This window comes from Zychaea mexicana (genome assembly GCF_025766255.1).
Source record: "Zychaea mexicana strain RSA 1403 chromosome Unknown BDB00scaffold_4, whole genome shotgun sequence".
Lineage (NCBI taxonomy): Eukaryota > Fungi > Mucoromycota > Mucoromycetes > Mucorales > Lichtheimiaceae > Zychaea > Zychaea mexicana.
The window spans coordinates 868,876-888,736 of NW_026516667.1; the positions used below are offsets into that span (position 1 = coordinate 868,876).

At 44.7% G+C, this 19,861-nt stretch overlaps 5 protein-coding genes across 5 annotated transcripts; 2 read left to right on the plus strand and 3 right to left on the minus strand.

Annotated features, from left to right (window-relative positions):
- Positions 1–46: 46 nt before the first annotated feature.
- Positions 47–3,424, minus strand: BDB00DRAFT_404060 (uncharacterized protein). The gene is made up of 15 exons (XM_053117257.1): positions 2,913–3,424; positions 2,753–2,830; positions 2,572–2,669; positions 2,395–2,493; positions 2,223–2,324; positions 1,934–2,131; positions 1,727–1,854; positions 1,484–1,656; positions 1,257–1,406; positions 1,068–1,176; positions 909–995; positions 779–838; positions 585–703; positions 396–490; positions 47–324 (listed from the first exon to the last, which is right to left on the minus strand). Exons 1-15 carry the CDS (start codon positions 3,051–3,053, stop codon positions 180–182), a joined length of 1,782 nt encoding a protein of 593 aa, XP_052985074.1. The 5' UTR covers positions 3,054–3,424; the 3' UTR covers positions 47–179.
- Positions 3,425–3,496: 72 nt separating this feature from the next.
- BDB00DRAFT_404231 (uncharacterized protein) lies at positions 3,497–6,230 on the plus strand. Its single transcript, XM_053117258.1, has 4 exons — positions 3,497–3,838; positions 3,909–5,185; positions 5,356–5,752; positions 5,869–6,230. Exons 1-4 carry the CDS (start codon positions 3,814–3,816, stop codon positions 5,880–5,882), a joined length of 1,713 nt encoding a protein of 570 aa, XP_052985075.1. The 5' UTR covers positions 3,497–3,813; the 3' UTR covers positions 5,883–6,230.
- Positions 6,231–6,304: 74 nt separating this feature from the next.
- On the minus strand, positions 6,305–9,889 carry BDB00DRAFT_799597 (uncharacterized protein). Its single transcript, XM_053121705.1, has 4 exons — positions 9,082–9,889; positions 8,101–8,977; positions 7,633–8,003; positions 6,305–7,542 (listed from the first exon to the last, which is right to left on the minus strand). Exons 1-4 carry the CDS (start codon positions 9,836–9,838, stop codon positions 6,578–6,580), a joined length of 2,970 nt encoding a protein of 989 aa, XP_052985076.1. The 5' UTR covers positions 9,839–9,889; the 3' UTR covers positions 6,305–6,577.
- An 889-nt stretch (positions 9,890–10,778) lies between these two features.
- Positions 10,779–11,834, minus strand: BDB00DRAFT_783904 (uncharacterized protein; the record flags this gene model as incomplete). Its single annotated transcript, XM_053120422.1, has 1 exon — positions 10,779–11,834. The coding sequence occupies one exon, from the start codon at positions 11,832–11,834 to the stop codon at positions 10,779–10,781; it is 1,056 nt and encodes a 351-aa protein (XP_052985077.1).
- A 5,426-nt stretch (positions 11,835–17,260) lies between these two features.
- On the plus strand, positions 17,261–19,784 carry BDB00DRAFT_404353 (uncharacterized protein). The gene has a single exon (XM_053117259.1). It carries the CDS (start codon positions 17,730–17,732, stop codon positions 19,617–19,619), a length of 1,890 nt encoding a protein of 629 aa, XP_052985078.1. The 5' UTR covers positions 17,261–17,729; the 3' UTR covers positions 19,620–19,784.
- Positions 19,785–19,861: the final 77 nt, after the last annotated feature.

Consider the following 19,861-nt stretch of genomic DNA (forward strand, 5'->3'; position numbering starts at 1 on the left):
AAAAAGTTCTATTTGTCTCAGAAAAACATATTATTATACGTATATCCTGAGACGATTCGATCCACCTAATTTTTCATTTATTTTTCGCCTTGATGTACAAATAAAAGTAATTTTATATATAGAATCTATGATATATATATTTGTCGTTTATGACGTCCGATGTATTGTTGTTGCCATTATTAACTCCAGCACTCTTCTTGATATTGGCCGGTTTTGCTCATAGTGCTAAAGTAATTTTCAGCTTGTCCGGCATCCAAACCTCCATGTTGCATAAACACTTGTTTCAATGCGAACGCAACCTGTTCAGGCATCTTGCCTGCCGATCTATTTCATACATAAGTGTGTTTATTCGGGTTAGGCGACTCAATTGAGAGCTAGGTTAATAACCAACTTACCCTGACAATACGATTTTGGCCTGCTTATTCTCAATAAGGTCCCATAGCATACTGCCTTCTTGACGTATGCGGTCCTGTACATATAGTTTTTGATCCTGTGATGGGAGAGAATGAGAATAAAAAAACGAATTCCAGTTGTACTTTCCATACACCAAATTGTACATTGTAGGGTTGTTTGGTGCTACATACCTGATCTCTTGAGAAGGCAGCAAGGACCTTCAAACAACCTTGCGATTCGTATTCCTCCCATTGTTTGCGATAATGGTAATCCTTATCGTGATATCGGCAACCAAAAACAAGTACGTTTTCTGTTGGTTTCAATCAAAATTAATGGTTAAGACCAAAGCCTTCATTCAATAGTATATGCAATTTCTTGTTGTTACCTTTAGCACCATCCACCATACGCTGTTCTAGGAAAGCACGCATAGGAGCCACACCCGTTCCTATGACAGTATTACTATCATTATTAGCTACCTTCACTCTAAATAAATATACAGATGGGTAGATACGAACCTGGTCCAATAGCAATGAGAGGAGTATCCGGGGAAGGCGGAAGCTTCATCGTGCCTTTGGTGATTCGTACCCGTTCAATCGTATCACCTAATGAGCTCAGAAGTATTAACAATAACGATATCAAAATGTGAATTGCCCATGCTTGTCTTATTAACTAACCTGCGTTTAATTGGGAAACCCATTTTGTACATACACCTCGTCGGATTATCTTCAGCTTTGTCTTGTATTTTACAATGGCGATGCAAAGGTCTATTTCGCCAGGATGTGCCTAAAAAAGAGTTATCTTGATTTAAACATCTCTCTTACTCTCTTCATTATTACTATAGCGAAGTTTAGAAACAAACTCACCTTTAGACTTGAAGCGATAGAGAATGATCGAGGACGGATGAGGGGGAATACATCCAAGATATATTCTAGGGGAATAGTAGCTGATTTAAAGTCAAACAAAACTTCGGCTACGGTACGTCGAGGACGTTGACAATAGGCAAACATGTCGTCCTAAACGAATGGATGCACAAACAGAGAATAAGTGAATCTTGTACTTGTCCAAGTAAACAATTGTTGATTCCAGTTACCTGTCCCTCTGCAGATGCAAATTCACGTAGGCGCTCCGTCTGCAGCTCGTCTGCTGTGAAATGAGCCAGCATCTCGAAGAACGAACGTCGTGGCACACCAAAAATATCGAGGTATTTTGTAAAAAGCTCACGGAACGTCATGACATATGGCCAGTGGTGCGGTACCTTGCGATCTATTGAATATAGGAGATTAGTATATCTTATTCGTCGCCGTCACTTGATGAAAATGCATTCTCCACATACCCTCGGATACTTGATGAACACGGATCAATCTGTCAGCTAAAGCAGACCATTCCATTTGTTCCAAAAACAAATCCACTTCGGCAGGGATGTTTTGCGGTGTAAACGTAGCAATATCTCCTGGCTCATATCTGATGATATTTTTAAAATGAATGTATCAACAATCATCTGCAAACATAACTCGTAGTTTAATGTCAAGTTGCCACTTACTTTGCTTCATCGGAATCGAGCTTGAGCACAAGGTGTCGGACATCTTGAAAATGCTTTGTGTCCGTGATCCGTTCGTTGCTTTTGACTACAACATTGAACTCGTCTTCGGCGGTGTTTACTGCGGTATGTTGTTCAGTCGTTGTCGTGGAGTTTCCATTTTCATTTGACAAGAGCTCTACGCGTAAGCTAGGCGATAATGTAATCTTAGGCAACAAAGGTTGGGTTAAGGATATGCAATGTAGCGTAAGTAGCACACAGCAGTGAAATGATTCGTCAACAAAAAGGATATAATATGTCTTCTGGAATCGCTTCTACTCCAGGAGGAAGCGGGTATTTCTCCATGATTTCTGCCCATACTGCTTCCAACCAAGGATCCAGCGCGCCATCCAATCTATGTTCGATACATACAAGATAGGATTAAGTATGAAGGATCTTTTCACACATTTAGAGTGCCAATTTACCCGAGATAATGCTGATCATCACCATCGCCACGGGTATGGATCATACGAGCACCAAGCTGTTGCAATCGTTTATACAGCTTCTTCGCGGGGTAGTTGAATCTACGATGGATACAGAGTCAGCAAAAGAAAGCAAAGCATGGCGGCAGTTGTAAATAATTAAGCAAGATTATCAATTACTTTGCATAGGAAGAATCACCCAAACCAAAGACGGCACAATCCAAGCTCGACAATATGTCTCGTGGGAGGTTTTTGCGCAACAAAAAGCGCCAAAATTTCTAGTAGCCAAAGCTCTCTGTTAAATTCTTCCTTTTTCCTTTCACTTTCGCTATCCTCTCATTTGCATGGTTGAATAGTTCACCTTCATGTTGTATGGTTCGTCACCTTGGCCTGTTGTTGAACAGACAAAGATCACCAGTTTTTCCTCAATGAGTTGATTCTACGTATATCGATGCTCTAATGTCAGCTTTTTTCCAAATGCTACTCCAAGTGTACATATACGCTGTATTTTTATCGCTTGCCTTGTCGTAATCGTCCATGGCGATCACGCGTGCACGAAATCGTCGACGGCGAGCTTGTCTACCGATGCGCTCCGCGACATCTTCAGCAGAACCGGTCTCAGATCCAAAGAGTACAAGGAGATCGTGGTACGATTGCGACATATTTCGTTGCGTGGTGTTTTTGCAGTAGTTGTAGCGCCGTCTTTCAATATGAGGGCAAGGGGAAAGTGAATTTTGGGAGGAGCGAGAAAAGAAAAGATCAGATAAAGTCTGATGAAGCAACTCATCACACGTTGATATGCTGCATCAATATTTTCTATTTTCTCGGATCATTCCGGCGAATCATCATCATCGTCGTCGTCATTATTAGCACGATCACTGCATCTGCTTAGTTGACATATGTCTGCTTTGTGTGTATCGTATCCCGAAAGTGTCCGTTTCAGTAACTAGTAGAAACAGTTTGAAAAGCATATATAGTACATTATATACCGCATTATTATCTTGGCATAATTTGCTAATTTTGGTATAACCTGATTGACAAAGTATTGGCAAAAGATTGTCTGGAGTCTTGCAGGTCGCTGCTATAAGTTTTCAACTTCTTTGGATGTCGTCGTACTATATAGTACAATAACCGTGGCAACCAACCAGAAATGTTGTCAAGCATATCCGACCGCAAGTTAAATTTTGAGGCACTTGATTGATGGTAGTGCTATGCGAAGGTCATCACCCTCGTTCTGCCAAGATAACTTGGTTACATTTGTTCAATTACGACATAGGGGATAGTCGGCCTACTATTTTCGCTGTTCGACAAAAGTTCAATTAGTAGCAGGATCGCAACAAGCCAAATTTTGATTCCAAGTCCTGCAGCTCCTTTTGTTTCTCCACACCAGTAACAGTAGCAGTATCAGCAGTACCTGTACAAATGCATCAAACAAGACCCTGTAAAGGTATATACCGTTAATATGATAAATAGGCATTCAGTGAGAACCCATATCAACTTTATTATATTATCATAAGTTTGTCGACTTCGTAGACGCAAATGCATATGGGGAAAGAATGCAAATATATGCAATCGATGCTCGAAACTCTCAATTGAATGCATTCCATCCGACGATAAAGGAGCTCATGAACACGAAGAACCAATAGCACAAGATGGCGATGAAGAAGTCGAAGGCTGGTTGAATGACGTACATCAACTTGATCGCGAACTGCAAAAGATTGAAGCATTGGCAAGTGGCGGTCATCGAGGTTACTTGACAACAGATCGTAATAACGAGCAGCAATGGCAGCTCAGCATCGTTGACGGACATCTTCGCCTTGAGACGGCCATCCAGTCGCTTGACGAGATGCTCTTGTATACACAAGCATCGCTTCGATATCTCTCTCCGTTTAAAGGTTTATTCAACAAAAATGCTCCAGTACACTTTGATAGTACATCAATCAGTATTCCACTCGCTTCCGGCATCTTTATCCAACGTAATGCATTACAAAAATCACGGAAATTGGGTTTTGCCGAAACGTACTACATCATTGATGACAACAGCAACAGCAGCAGCAGCAGCAGCAACGCCGGCAGCCCCAAAAGTGATACAATCGCCACTACTACTACTTTTACTGCAACTATCAGCAGTCCTAGTGGATGCATACAACCCTTGTTTGATTATCGATCCGCTATCGAATATCTCGTTCCACTCTATTTGGAGAACAAGATCCCTTACTCTGGGCTATTACATGTGCCAACATTCCTCGAATACTATCACAACCTGAAAGATCCGTTATCCAGTCCTATCACTCTTGCAATATGCATAGATGCCCTCATCTCACTTCACCAAATCATCCGTTACTCGCCCGCCGAACGACGCTTGCTCTCCGAAACCTTTTATTGCAAATGCAAAAGTATGCTTTTCGACATGTACGACGATCCGTTACGAAATTTGGAAATTTTGATCACAACGAGTTTCCTACAGAATTATTTGATGGACGTACTGCTCAATTATGTTGAAGCGCGACGGCTGGTCACTGTTGCGCTACTCTCGTGTGCGGATCTTACGACGCAATACAACAAACTGACACCAGTCGAACGTGTTCTATATCAACGTCATCGTTTAATCTTGGAAATGTGCAATCGAACGTTCGATATCTATTTTGAGTCCAAAATGGATTATAGAGATAACGGCGACTGTAACGTGGAGTTGGAGACATTAGACGATGAGCCAGAAAAGACCAAAGAATTCGTAAAGTTGTACAATCATATTCTGCGCTTTGTATCTTTCCCGCTTGTTTCAATTATTTTGGTAAGCATAGAGCGAGATAAAAACATGGCCTCATCTTTTTCGGCAGTCCGGCAGATTGGGGGAAATGACAGAAACCCGATCATTGTTCTTTATTCAGTTTTGCGGGCTTGGCGAGACCAAAAAAAATGGTATAATTAACGCACGGTTTACCAACGTTTATGGGATTAAAGGGCCAAATCAATCGTATCTTTTATGGCGAGCCTTGCGAGCTTTATCTAGAAGACATATTACAATACAAGCCGGCAGTTCTCGAGTGGTGGAATAGCTTACCGTCTGAACTCCGTCTCTGTGGAGATCCTTTCGATCCAACGGCCTACAAGCTCGTGGAACGAAAAGTGCCGCCTACCCGCCTTCTTCCATTTATTACCGTACACATGTTAACTGGCGTGATCTCAGCCTCATTACTTCATCCGCGGTTCACACACTCTTCGGGGAACCCTATCACAGTCGATGTATTGCAGTCTGTTCGAAATGAACTGGCAGCGCTCACTGCGAACTCCAATAAAGTGATGGTGTATGCTTTGAAAGGAAACTGGTTACAAAATAGGCCAGATTCTTCTCCATCATGTAAGTTTTATCATGTAATAATGACTGACGCCAGCTAAATGACTGTCAGGCTTCTTCAAAGCCTAGGGCTATTATCATTGGAAGGAAACAAAGAAAGTATTGCTAACCATGAAGAGATGGTATGTACTAGTCTGTTTCTGTATAATTGCGCAAATCCTTTACGGCCTCGACAAGTTGGCAAGCTGTGCAGATGTCAAGTTTCCGGTGGAACTATTGGGCATGTTCAAGAAAACCTTCAATACCAAAGTAAGGCCGCTTTTCCCACCTGGCCATGAAGTCCCATCCTCCTCCTCACTTTTGGAGTCCTACTTGAAAAACTTGAAAGAATCGCCATTACAAGTCTATGAACAATATCCGTTTCCAGGATATGCTCTCCTTTCCGATATATTCCTTACATCCCTCAGTCGATTGGATCAAAACATGACAATAGCTTAAAATACAAAGAGCAATTTAATTTTTTATTCTAGGTATTTTAACAAAGTTTAGACGAAGTATGTACAGAAACTATTTTATGGAACTTCCTTTTTTTTACAGCTCATCGATAAAATAACACACCAATGAATGACTTGTAAGCAAATGTGATTGTATAAAAGTTGGTATATTGCTGTTGAGTTGAACAAAGCGATGTGAAAAAAAAAGTATATGAATAGAAATACAAATATATATAACGATAGAAAGAAAATGAGGAAGATATGAATGTGGTGTAGTATGAATATACAGGAGTTTAGGTAGTAGTGAAAAAAGGGGAGGACGATGGGGTTCTATATTCGGGTGTGAGGGATAAAGAAGAGAGGAAATGTATATGTAAAAGTGCTCTTTGGCCTTCTATGAGATGTATTTGACGCGGATTTGTTTTCGACATGACTCTGATATCAGTTTGGATTTTTCCAACAATTCCAAATCGACACGCACATGTTCTTGTAATTGTTCAAGGTGCTTTGATAGATCGTTCGACATGTTGTTGTTGGAAGATAGGGTGTGATATGCGGTCAAGTGAGCTGCAAGTGCTGATAAGGATAACAAGACAGCTTCGTCGTTGGTTTCATAGTTGGCAATATAACGGATGGCATCAATGGAAGCCAAGGGATCCACAAGTGCTTGTTCGAGCTGAACCGTAAGCGTTTCCTTGTCCTTATCAGAAGCTGCAATGGCCTTGACAAGATGCATCAATGATCGGCAATGGCGTTTCAATAGCATAGAGCCGTCCAATTCGAGCTCAAGGTGACCAAAGTCGTCATCGTTGGACTCAAGCGCCATGCCCAGATGAGTCCACCAAGAAATCATATGGTCGATCGGCGATTCATTAGATTCGGGCAGCTGCGATGCGTCAAACAGTGCTTCCTTTTCGGCGTCGTCGCTATTCATGACCGTACGCTCAATAAGCTGTACATAGATACGCTGGAGTTGCTGCAATGATTGCCAGTAGACGACCCAGTCCAAAGGAGCAGTAAGGTATGGCAGAACAAACGAGTGAAACATCGATGTGCATTCGTCGTTCTGACCAGTGCGAGCGGCCATCATGGCCATGAGCTGCTGACAGCTGTTGGTTTCAAGCCATTCTTTTTGGAGGTCTTCGCTTTTCTCGAGAGCGCGGTTCCAGTAGGAACGGGATAGTTTGTTGTTTCGGCCAAAGATGAGCTCGGTTTGGATAGCGGCAGTGGTATAGACACGTGCAAGCGTGCGTGGGCGTAACAATACGGTACGGCGCGAGTCGCGTTCCATGGCATGGACAGAAGCAAGCATGCCAGCACATGATCGGATGCGTTCTAGTTTAGAAACGGTAGAATCACCTTTGAAAAGAAGAATATTCGGCTTCAATAAACAAATTGAGAGAATAAAGGTAACAAAAAAGCAGAAAGCAGGATTATAATAATAACTACCTCCAAGACATTGCAGCTCGCTCAGGCGGACCCAGGCACCTGCATTGGCAAGCTCAACAGATCCAACGTGCGATCCACTGAATAACTTGATAAATGGACGGCTGAACGGGACAAACACCACCAAGTCGGACGCAATACCATACAGAAGCTGGCTAGGCTGAGCAAAAGTTGGCGAAGGCACCAGGGAAATTAAGGCTTCGTATAATTGATGCCATGATGACGAGACTTCAGTGGCATAGTGATGGTGTCCGAGGCAATCGCTTGATTTGTTGTTCTTGATGACAGGGCGAGGCTGGAGCACTTTGTTAATCAATGGAATGACCACAAAGTAGAAGATACCGACAACGTAAAGCATCATCTTGATCCAGAACCTGTTCAATAGAAGGTAGTAGCGGCCAAAATGAAACGAATGAGCTTCCGATTCGAGAAAAAAAAGTGGGCTGATTCATAAAATAAAAAATTACTTACCAAGCATCCCAAGTTGAAGAAGGCGAAGGCATGTTATCCAGATTACTTGATGACATGGTTGTGTTTTGGAATGCCACACGCGAAGCATGGTGATGGGGTATCGAGTTGGCAGGACTAGTTGTCGCCGAATTGCCAAAGGGTGAAGTAGAGAAAAATGCAACACACATGTACATGGCCATGAACATGCGACTGCTGTTGTCTTGGTCGGAAGCCGCTGCACACTGTGCTGCTGCTGTAGATTTCTTGGTGCTGCCAGTATCCTGTTTCTTTCGACGGCGATAAGGTCGGCGTTCACGCTTGGGCATCAATTGAGCCAGTGCTGCACGCTGAGCTGCACGTTCGCGTAACAGTTCCTGACGCTGGACCTGTTCAAGTGCATGCGCTTCCTTTCGCTCACGAGCCACTCGTTCTTCTTCAGCTTGCAGGAACTGACGCTTTTCCGAGAGGAATTGGGCCAAGACTTGTTGGCCGCCGGGCATCTGTGAAATGATATGCTGCAAAATCTGGTTTTCGCGATCGGCTAGCTCGTTGTTTTGGCGTAAGAACATGATGTACTCGGTGGCTTTTCGTAAGATTGTGGCCTTGTTGAGCTTCTTAGCGACTTCGACACCATCGACTACTTCTTGCTCGCCGTTGTCTTCGTCGCTCTCGTCGTCGTCGTGTTGACCCGACTTTTCTCTGATTTTCGCTCGGTAGAGTGCGGGAACGACGTTTTTGAGATCTTGAATGCGGTCGTTAATATTGTTGCGATAGCGTCGCTCGATGGCGTTGTGCGCGACTTTTTTGATCTGGTGGTTCGGCTCAAGTCGCCACAAGTGTTCATTCAGGTCGGCATTAGTGCTACTGCTTGTACGTTTGCGCCAGTTCTTGGGTTCGTCTGATATATAGAGTTTTACGTTAAATTTATGTCTCATTAAAAAGAGCTTATTTTTCTTTTGGTTGGTTCTAGAATTTTGTGAAAGAGAGAAATTTTTGCTGTACCTTTAATCGGTCGTGTGTCGTTTGTCAATGTGGTTTCATGTGGTGGTGCGGTTGCTGTGGTAGTAGTGGCGGTAGCGGTGGTAGGAGCAGCAGCACGATACCATTGGTCTAAGACTGGCCATGAAGCATGCGTTGCTGAAGATCCAGAGGAGGAGGATGGAGATAGTGTGGTAGGTCCTTCAGGCACGGGAGTGGCGGGGATAGCGATGCCCGGCATCGGACCCCCGAGGGAATAAGTCTCGACAAAACATGGCGATTCGTTGAATGCTGGAAAGAAACCACCGACAAATGCCTTGCGTGCTTCGGCCTGAATGCTCTGTCCAGCAGATGAGAGTTCTTCGGGTTGATGATGGTGTAATAAGTCGGTAGGCGGTGACAATGTGCCGGAAGACGAGGGGGAAAAATCGGATAGAAAGATCGGATCGCTACTGGATGCAGGCGAGCCCTGTTGTTGGCGTTGCTGTTGCTGCTGCTGCTGCAATTGCTGTTGTTGTTGTTGTTGTTGTTGTTGTTGTTGTTGTTGTTGTTGTTGTTGTTGCTGTGATAAATCTCCCCAGTCAAACATGTGTTCTAAATCATCTAAGGAGAAATCAGATGAAGAAACGGCAGGACCGGAACAGGCGGATTGATCTAGCGAGCCCAGTGATAGCTGTGGTGATGTGAAGGACAGTGGACTAGTGCTATTGTTGCGGTGATTGTGATGGTCATCGTTGGTACGCATCCCGAGATACGTTTCAAAGTCTAGTTCAGACGACATAGTTGGTTACAGAAGAAGAAAAAAAAAGAGATCTCCCATGGGGAAAGCGAGATAGAAGGGCCCTATTATAGTTTCCCAGGGATGGGGGTTGTTTGGAAGAAACAGGCCACAATTTGTCATGCAAGCTGATTGGCCGGCCAGCACTCACCTCATTTTTTTAAACTCAAGTGCTCAGGCCATAACAACACGTAAAATCCCAAACAAAGGGCAGAAATGAAAGAACGATACTAATAAAAGTAATGACTTTTATCTCAACTCACGCCACCTTATGGGCCCTGAATTTCACATGAGCAAATAAAAGCTTCGAGATGTTTATGTTTTTTAGGTTTGTTTATATCGTTTATGTCGTTGTCTAGTGTGTGGCATAGGTACGTATTGGGTCCCATTATCAAATAATAGCATTTTTGCTTGTTCTAGATTCCGAATGTTTCTGTCAGAGACAGAGACACAATTTTAATGGGCGAACCATCCAGGCACACACACACACACACACGCTTTTTATTAGCCGTACACAAATAAACTTACATTTCTCCTTCTACGCCACCTGTGATCCCGAGGAAGAGGTAATGAGAAGGAAACTATTACTGTACCACGCGCCTATATTTATAATTATAAGTATAAGGCAATGACTCATCAACAACAGAACAAAAAGAAAGACGGCGGCGTCGACAACAACAATAACAACAACCAACCAACGACCCTTCCTCTATCAAAACCACCACCTCACTGATTATGTGTCACAGAAAATGGGGCATGCGTTCCGATTCGTCCGGGCCATCAAAAATAAAGAATCATAAGAATGACAAAGACACTTGCAAATGCATAAAAACTGGTGTATATCATGTCGAATTATATGGTTAGACTAATATTGAAATAATGGCTTTTATGCCGATTGATGATGGTGATCGTCCTCTTGTTACTACTGCTGCAGTCACTGCTCTTAATGCTCTTCTTTTTTATTGTTGTGATGGTAGTTGTTGGTGTGTTGGTACAAATAATCATAGTAGCTCGTGGTTTCGTTATTGTTTAGATTCAGGCCCGTAGTGGCGTGGTCCGCAGGCTCGGTCATTACTACAACCTGGGGTTGGTAACTAGGCACGCGCTGACGACGGCTTTCGGCCTTTTCGTCGTCGGCATGGGTCGTTGCCATGGTAACTGCTGCTGCATCAATTAAAGTGTTGCTCGGAGACATTTGATCCCAGTCAACATGCCCACATCCTGTCCCTTCTTGTTGTTGTTTATACGCTAGCTGTGGTGCGTATTGATGGCTTCTACTGCTATAGTTTGAGTTCATCGTCGACATGGAAGCTCGCTGATCCACAAGCGTCTCTGCAGTCAGTCGCTTCTGCGAGTGTGGCGTGTATGCCGGCGGTGGCTGCAACGTCGCTTGCGTGTTGTCACTGCGCGTGCTCTCTTCGCGTTTAAAGTGATAATGGTTTCTTTGTTGTTGTTGTTGTTGCTGACATAATAATGCTGCAGCACGACTGCTACCATCACCATTGCAGTGGTTAAATGACATGTTATCGTATTGCCTCCTTTTCCTTCTTTTGATATAAATCAGCACACCGATTATCACAGCAACAAGACCAGCGCTACCCAGCAATGCACCAGCCAACGGCCCAGCAATTGACCTTTCTTCGATCTGCGGCGAGGCTGTTGCGTCATCGGTCGAGGTCGCGACAGGAGCTGGAGGCGTAGCAGTGCTGGTCGGCGTGTTGTTCAAGGTGGCTGGACTAGGCCTGCCAAAGTACGGATCGTTGATGACGGGTACGTTGGACGGGAGAATAAAAATATTGGACATACTGGGCATGTTAGGTATTGTCGCTTTGGACGTAGCAGCTACGGCGGGTGCTGCTGCTGTTGCTGTGGGTGCCTTGGCATGTGGATGGCTAGTAAGATGCTTGTTATCAATGCTGTTGTTGTGATGAGCAGCAGCAGACGGCGTTGGAGAAGCGTGATGGGATCCACGGGCTGATTGGGTGCCACTGTCAGCCATGATCTTTTTGTGTATGTATTGAGTCTAACAAGTAAAAAAGCAAAAAAGAAAGACGCAAAAAAGGAGACATAGTGGAAGAGAAGGAAGAAAAAAAAGGACGAGGATGGATCGCAGGAGGTCGTCGTGTCGTAATGGGATTATAGGGGAAGTGTTCAACTCTTGCCTTTATTGTTCCCCTTCTTTATGGATAACTGATATAAGAACGCTATGTAGAAACTATACGCATGGCGCACTGATAATAATGTTGATCGCCTGCTTGACGAATCCTGATACACGATTCCTTATAGTCATGTATGTAACATGGCACGCACAGAATCAAAAAAAGTGATAAACATGTCTCTCTGGTGCAGCCAAGAAACAGAGTACGAAGAGCATACTTAGTATGTATAATGCTCCCTGAAAGAAAAGAGGGGAGAATGCTGTACACACTATGTACTACCTACTGACTTCTCTTCTAGAGATGAGACCAGGAAAGCTGACCAGCGAATTTGGATTTGGCGTTTGTATGTATCACAAAGCATCCGTTGCTATTTTCAGACAACCATTCTTTCTCAATGCTATTTTGGCAATATCATTTTGTGTTTAGTGCGGGTCCGGACTCAGGTCCACAGCATAGCGGGGACCCAATCTTGATATCCAGGAAAAAAAAAGAATTTTCGAAGCTTCGCCACTTTTCTTTTGTCAGGCACATCTGTCAGATTCCGTTTCCTTCATCTCATTTCCATTCCTCATTAAATCGTTCACTATCTTAACAACATGAGCAGAGGTCGTGGTAGCACTGTTACTCCCGCTAGGAGAAGCACCGCCCGTTTGGCTAATCGCCCGGGCCGTGTGGTGGCGAGTAATGGTGCCTCACCACGTCCTCTTTCTCTCCCTGTCCCTCCCCCTCTACCACAGTATACTTCTTTCATGAGCTCGCAAATAGAGTATCAAGCTGCTGCTGAATCTGCTGCTCGAGCTACATACGAACAAGCACGAGGAAGCCGTCCGCAGAATACAGTTAGATCGTATTCTCCCAGGCAGGAAGAATTTCTCGAGTGGTGCCGAAGACGCTGTCCAAATGATCACACTAACCAGTTGATCGACGACAGAAAGCTTCATCTTTTTCTTGTGGAAGAGGTTAGCAACATATCTGTTCGCAATCTATATATGTACGCATGTCTTACAATTGTGTTCTTTTTAGGTCGTCTTCAGAGAGAAGCGTAAACCTGGGAGAAAGAGAAAAGAGCCAGAGAATTCTGTGCTGTCGCCCGCCTCGTCACCCGCTCCTGCCATGCGTACCATCACCACCACCATGCCATCATCCTCGCCTGCTGCTGTTGTTCTCTCGCCCGCCACCGCCATCATGCCATCATCCTCGTCTGCTGCTGTTCTCTCGCCCGCCACCGCCGTCATGCCATCATCCTCGTCTGCTGCTGTTCTCTCGCCCGCCACCGCCGTCATGCCATCATCCTCGTCTGCTGCTGTTCTCTCGCCCGTCACCACCATCTTGCCATCATCGTCGTCGTCATCATCTGCTGCTCTACCTGTACGCGATGCTCCGGGTTATACCGTTGAGCAACCTGTTGCGCCTGATGCCCCCGCCCCCAAAGTCAAGCTTGCTACCGTTAAACAATACATTACTTCCATTGTCGATCTCCATTTTGAACAAGCCGAAACAGACCCTTGCTTCAATCGTCCGCATCCGCGTGGCCCGCTTGTTCATGCACTGGTTGATCATTTGAAACGTGTGGAAAACGAGCTTAGTCGACAAAACTACGAAGACAGAGGCATGCGTACGACAGCAGATGGATATTCGACATCAGCTGAGATGGAGCGTATTGTAGATCATTTTCTGGCCACCAACAAGCAACAAGGACTGCGAAACTGCACTGCTTTTCTTCTGCAACACTATGGACTTCTACGGGGCGAAAGCGTTCGTATGATGGAACTTGCCGATCTACAAACGTTACTTCTTGAGCGCGAGGGTGTCACTGAATGTCATGCGTTGGTGATGGTGCTTAAGCAAGGAAAAACAAACCAAGAGGGCCGTGTGGAGTTTGCTGCTGCGATGCGTAACGCCAATGTTGTTATCTGTCCTTTGATGATGCTTTCCTTTTATCTCTTTCATCGGTGGCACGTTGCTGGTGAGGCATTCCCTTGTTTCCAAAGCAATCGAGATTGGTTCGACATCAAGCTCATCAGAGGCAGAGATCGCAACACGCAGTCCATTACGTATGATCGTCATCGCGAGTGTATTTTAGAAGCATTCAAGTCAGTCGGCATTCACAGTAAAGCGGTCACTCACGCTATGAGGGGTTCGTCAGCACGCATGGCAGAGATATCTGGAACGAGCGAAGAGTCTATCCGGCGATTAGGTCGTTGGAATAATTCTGCTTTATCGACCAGTTATCTAACCAATTTGCCTCGTGATATCTTGCGGACCATGGCAGGATTCACTAGAGAGGCTGGCCAATTCTACTTACCTCGTGCTGCTGTTACACCACCCCTTGAGCTTTGCAAGAAGGTTTTTCCTGAAGTCGATCGGTGGCGGGCGCTGCTGGAAGCCAAACAAGTGGAGGACTCGTGCGCGGCTGATTCGTTTTTGCGTCTTCTTGTGCAGTTGCGTGTTGTATTTTTGCAAGATTCGGTTTTGATGAAAAAGCGCTGTCCAGGTCATCATTTGTGGCAAGATCCTTTGTTCCGTGATCCTTTGTATCTTGAATTTGAACGGTATGTGCTGGTGGACTACAGTCTTTCGTTTATATACTAATTATCCTTTTAAAATAGTAACTTGAATCATGCACTTGAAAACAACGAAGAGCCCACTGATCTGTTACTTCAACGTGCCGTGCCGATCATTGAAAATAGACTTGCCATCTTGCAACAACAAATACAACAACAAATCGCTGCTCAGCAACAAGACACCAATCGCATTGTACAATCTTTCTCTAACGCCATACCCACTCTGGAAGCACTTGCGCAGCTTGCACCAAACATGAGTCGTATAGGAGATATTGTACAGCATTGGGACCGCATCGCCAGCGGACAAGCGTCCTTGAGCGTCACGCTCAATTTGGCAGGTCAGCAGCAGCAACAACAACAAGATCAGCAACAACAACAGCAGCAGGAAGGTTGGGGCTCGGTTTCGCTCCCGTCCTCGTCCTCCTCCCTCCCATCCACCATGACAGCAACTGTGGTACTGCCATCAGCAGCACCAGCGCCATCATCATCTTCGTCGTCGTCGTCAGCAGCACCAGCACCAACATCGTCATCATCATCGTCAGCAGCATCAGCACCAACTCATCACCATCATCATCACCCCCAACAACAACAGCCCATATATCCATCCATGAACCGCACAAACGTCCAAACAATCCCACAATTATGGACTGAATGGTTTGACGGTTGGAATGGCGGCATGTCTGTGATTAGAATGGAAGAAGTGTACAAAACTGCATGGCGAAAAAGTGATTCAGACGGCAAATGGTTTCGTAGAAGACGAGCGATTATTCGGAAAGTTCAAGATTATATCGAAAGAAAAGGAATGCAAGAAAGAGTACCAGAAGCGTTGGACACTATACATAGACACTATCTCGCTGTCGGCATTACCTCATTAGATTCACTATCGAAAGACTTATGTTTTTTTGATACACTTTAAACTTTTTGTATATTCATTTCACCATCTTGTTCTTTTTTTCACTCGCTAGCTTTCCCTTTGACACGCTTTTATTTCAACTTTCTAACATTGGCCTTGCTTGGCCATATTTTTTTTATTGTATTACTTTCATGTTGTGGTCTGTTGGCCATGATGGTTTTTGCCTCGCTTTTTTTTTCTTTTTAACTTTTGCTTGTTTCGTGGCCTTGTTTGGCCCTTTTTTTTCAAAGAATATATAACTTTTGTTTTGTGGGCTCACGAGGCCTGTCCTAAAAATGATTGTCAATGGTTTCGAATAGGGAATGCTTATAATAGTACGTTTTCTGAAGCATGATGAAATGCATTTGATAAATTAGTTGCACTTGATGCAGAGCTTAAGATGTAGGAATTAGATTATATATATACACGCAGTACTGGATATGGCTCTAATATTAGTAATTTAATAATGGACACTCGAGACGACTGTGTATATTACGAACGATACATGGTTAGCAGCATGGCGATAATGTATTACTGGGAACAGAAATATGTTGTTTAAATGAAGGCGATGTAGATTAGTTTTTCTCTCCAAAAATGTTCGTACTGCTGCAGATGTTGCGCTGGTTTTTCGCACCTTCCGCTGTCAAAATGCATTGTGAATACATAAATCTTGAGCAGTTATCAAGGAAGGATAGTCATTAGAACTGCTTATAGTTAGTTCATCGGTCGATAGCGATTACAAAGTGGTTTTATAATCGTTGCAATGGCAGCAATAAGTTGCTGTTATTCATCAGTCAGGCAAAGAAAGGAACAAGATATGACATGTTCCTACACAACACTAACTATTTCTACCTAGTGTCTGTTACATGTTCAAAGTACAGGAAAGGAGAGAAAACATTGTTAATATCTCAAGCATAGATAGAATAGCGTATACCGTTCAATCCACTGAATCAATGTGCCATCTATACCAATGCTTTTTGAAAGCTATCAACAAGGTACCTGACGAGACAGAAGAAAGATAGGGTTAGTCTGAAGTGTAGACACTGATGTTGGATCTACGTGTATGTTAGAGTGTAATAGTTTTGCTAACACCATGGCATCCATATCACTGTCATCTAACATTGAAAGTATTGGAGAGATCACTAAAATGTAGGCTCTTTGAGTGGTACAGTTGCTGTATGTAGCTAGCATGATACAAATTACACGACCTAGAGCAGCTCATTCATTAAGAACAGCACGATTTAAAAAACTTATTCTGCAATCTCGGATGACATTAACCTTTCCTTAAATACATGGAATCAATGCCCGGTTCATTTAAAGCATTTTGAAGGTTTTCTGTAATAATTCTAAAGATACCAAGCTCTTCTTTTATTAATAACAAGCAGGTCCACGGCTCTACTTATAAAAACGGTCCCCAACAATTGATATTCGCAGATATCATTCGGTATAACCAATGATATCGCTGGATATCACTGTGGTCCTGCTATCGGGATTTCAAAAAATGGTGGACCCAGGTGGACTTTGGTGGACCTCAAGATTTTATACTTAGCAGGGCGTTCTCCATTATACAGAGCATAGATCAGATGCATTATCCAAAGGAGCACACAGGTGTCCAGGGGAGCAGGAGAAGCAATGGTCAGAATGGAAAAGAAGAAAAGCAGCGGGAAGAGGTGACAGAGAGTGTGTGTGTGGAAAAAGAAGACCCATCGTGACCGTATAGACAGACGGCCAGGCAGAAAGAGGAAGGTTCCGCCAAGGGCTGTGATTGGTCCAAAATATTTGAAATACCGTCCACTAGATTATCTCTGGAAATTTTTTGCCTTCGTCATCAAGTTCAGCGTCATCACCTCTTTTTCTTCCGTCATACCTTTCGCCTTGTCGACGTCGACACTTTGTATCGTCATCAAAAAGGGCTCGCGAAATATCCCACACGCGGCATCAAAAAGACGAAAATCGAATCACCGACGATCCTACAAGAAGGGCACCTCTACCCCTTTTCATACTGTATGTGCACGCATGAATTATCGTTTTGTATCGTTTGCTCTATGGCCTAAGCCTCGGGAAAAGAAAGAACACGTAGTCTAAGTCGTATTTTTTAAAAAAGAAAGTAACAGAAAGAAATACTCCAGACGTGTCTCACTCTTGGAAATCCAAAAGGCGCGCGTTTTTCCATTGCTTTTATCTTTGACTTCTCGGACTTGAAGGAGAAGAAGAACCCTTTATTCCTTGTACATATTTTTATACCACACACACACACACACAAGACTACACAACGAAGAATGACCGACGCTGCCGATACAGTCACTGTTCCCAACAACCCACTAGAGGTGCACGCGCCGCAAACAGTTCCCGAAAACGAGTCACACATATCCTCCAAGCGACAAGCTTCTGAGCAGCCTGACGATGCCAAGGAAGTTAAGACACGCAAAACATGCGATTCCATGGGCCAGAATGACCCTGCTCTGGATTTAGTGCAGGTCAAATTTGAACCCAATGTCGAAGCTGCAACAACGGATTCCACTGCAAAACCATCAGTTGATAACAGCTGCAACGGCAATACAGACGCCGCTGCTGTTACTGCTACCACTACCAACAATAACGACAATAACATAAATAATAGCAACAATGGTAACACAGCAACAGCATCACCCGCCACCACGACCAACAACGGAAACAATAATGCACCCACCGCAACGACCTCTGTACCGATAATCCCCATATCCGCCCCATCTACTGCTATTTCTTCAACAGCCGCTGCTACTACTACTACTACTAGTACTAGTACCACTGCTCCCGGCATCACATCTGTACCTGCACCTACAACAACAGCTACTACTACTACTACCGCCACCACGACAGCAACAGCTACTCCATCATCTTCATCACCTGTTGCACAATCACCACCAACCACCACAACAATCAACGGCAAGCCCATAATACAGCTCAAGGGCAATCCTGACGACCAGACACCCAATTCAGAGGCCGTTGAGGCAGCAGCCGTTGCAGCAGCAGCAGCGGCAGCAGCGGCCGCGGCAGCCGCCTCCACCAACGGCATGCTCTCAATGCCAACAGGAACACAAGGGCAGTCGCAACCGCTGTTTATCACCGAGCAACAGCAGCAGTTCCTCCAGACATATGCACAGGCAAGCGGACAAGATCTCGCAAACCTTACGGCGTCGTCCTTGGCCCAAGCGATGGTTTCACCAATTGCCGTTCCCGGTCTAAATTTATTACAGCATCTTCAGGGTGGGAATGTAATCACTGCACTTCCAGGCCCGCCGCAGATACCACAGCCAACACCAATGCCACAACCCTCTGACGCTGGTGTTGGTGGTGCTAATGCGTCTAATACCGCTGGTGGTAGTAGTAGTGCTGCTGCTGTAGCTGGTACTGTGGGTGGTGGAACTAATTCAGGCGCAAGCGAGAGTCCGATTGACGATGCAGATAACAGCAACAAGCAACGTAATCCGGCGACACGCAACATGAGCAACGACGAACGACGACAGCGACGTCTGTTACGGAATCGCATGGCAGCCAAAGAATGTCGCAAGAAGAAAAAGCAGTATATCCAGGACATGGAGGACAAGATAAAAAGTCTCGAGGATGAGAACGCACGACTGCACAAACAGGTGAACGAATTGAACGCTAAACTGGCATTGGGTGGTGCTATGCAGAATTCGTCCGAAAGCTATCGCTTGATGAAGGAGGTTGAGGAATTGAACGCAAAGCTGGGCATGGGCCATTTACCTGCAGGTAGTAGTAGTGCATTTACTGCTGCAGTCATGGCAGCCGCTACTCAGCACCAACAGCAGCAGCAGCAGCAGCAGCAGGCACAAGCACAAGCACAGGCACAGGCACAGCAAGCACAGACACAACAATCGCAAGATCCATCAACACCGCAGTCGTCGTCGTCGGAGCAGCAGCAGCAGCAAGAGGATCAAGTACAAAAACAACAACAACAACAACAACAACAAGCGTCACCCACGCCAGAGGTGGCACAGCCACATACGACGGAGCAGGAGAGCAGTATTAGTGCTGGTGACGATGATGGTGGCGGTGGTGCTGCTGCTGCTACTACTACTGTTACTAAAGAAGGCGACAAAGCCCAGCTGGTGGAACTCGAGACGCAGTTGATGGCGACACCTTCGCCAGGGCGGGACAAGGCTTAAAAAGGAATATCTTTTCATAGCACACTGTTTTCGTTAAACGCCGAGTTTGGAGTCGCCCACTTGACCAACTCTAAAGTTGTTGTTGTTGTTGTTGGTGTGGCAGTCGTGGTTCTTAAAATAAACCCTCTCTCTCTCTCTCTCTCTCTCTCTCTCTCCAAGGGCTAAGGCTATATATAAAAAGACAAACTTATCCTTTTTGCCTCGCATTTTCTTCTCGTCCTTTTCTACTTTCTTTCAGCAAG

Excerpts from the sequence above, each read along its gene's own strand:
- BDB00DRAFT_799597 (XM_053121705.1), bottom strand. The coding sequence starts at position 9,838 with ATGTCGTCTGAACTAGACTTTGAAACGTATCTCGGGATGCGTACCAAC. Across the intron at positions 8,978-9,081 it reads CGACACACGACCGATTAAAG|ACGAACCCAAGAACTGGCGC; the intron begins GTACAGCAAAAA and ends TCTATATATCAG. Across the intron at positions 8,004-8,100 it reads TCTTCAACTTGGGATGCTTG|GTTCTGGATCAAGATGATGC; the intron begins GTAAGTAATTTT and ends TCTATTGAACAG.
- BDB00DRAFT_404060 (XM_053117257.1), bottom strand. The coding sequence starts at position 3,053 with ATGTCGCAATCGTACCACGATCTCCTTGTACTCTTTGGATCTGAGACC. Across the intron at positions 2,325-2,394 it reads GATGATCAGCATTATCTCGG|ATTGGATGGCGCGCTGGATC; the intron begins GTAAATTGGCAC and ends TATCGAACATAG. Across the intron at positions 839-908 it reads TCTCATTGCTATTGGACCAG|GAACGGGTGTGGCTCCTATG; the intron begins GTTCGTATCTAC and ends ATACTGTCATAG.
- BDB00DRAFT_404231 (XM_053117258.1), top strand. The coding sequence starts at position 3,814 with ATGCATCAAACAAGACCCTGTAAAG. Across the intron at positions 3,839-3,908 it reads TCAAACAAGACCCTGTAAAG|TTTGTCGACTTCGTAGACGC; the intron begins GTATATACCGTT and ends TATTATCATAAG. Across the intron at positions 5,186-5,355 it reads CGCTTGTTTCAATTATTTTG|GGCCAAATCAATCGTATCTT; the intron begins GTAAGCATAGAG and ends ATGGGATTAAAG.
- BDB00DRAFT_404353 (XM_053117259.1), top strand. The coding sequence starts at position 17,730 with ATGACCGACGCTGCCGATACAGTCACTGTTCCCAACAACCCACTAGAG.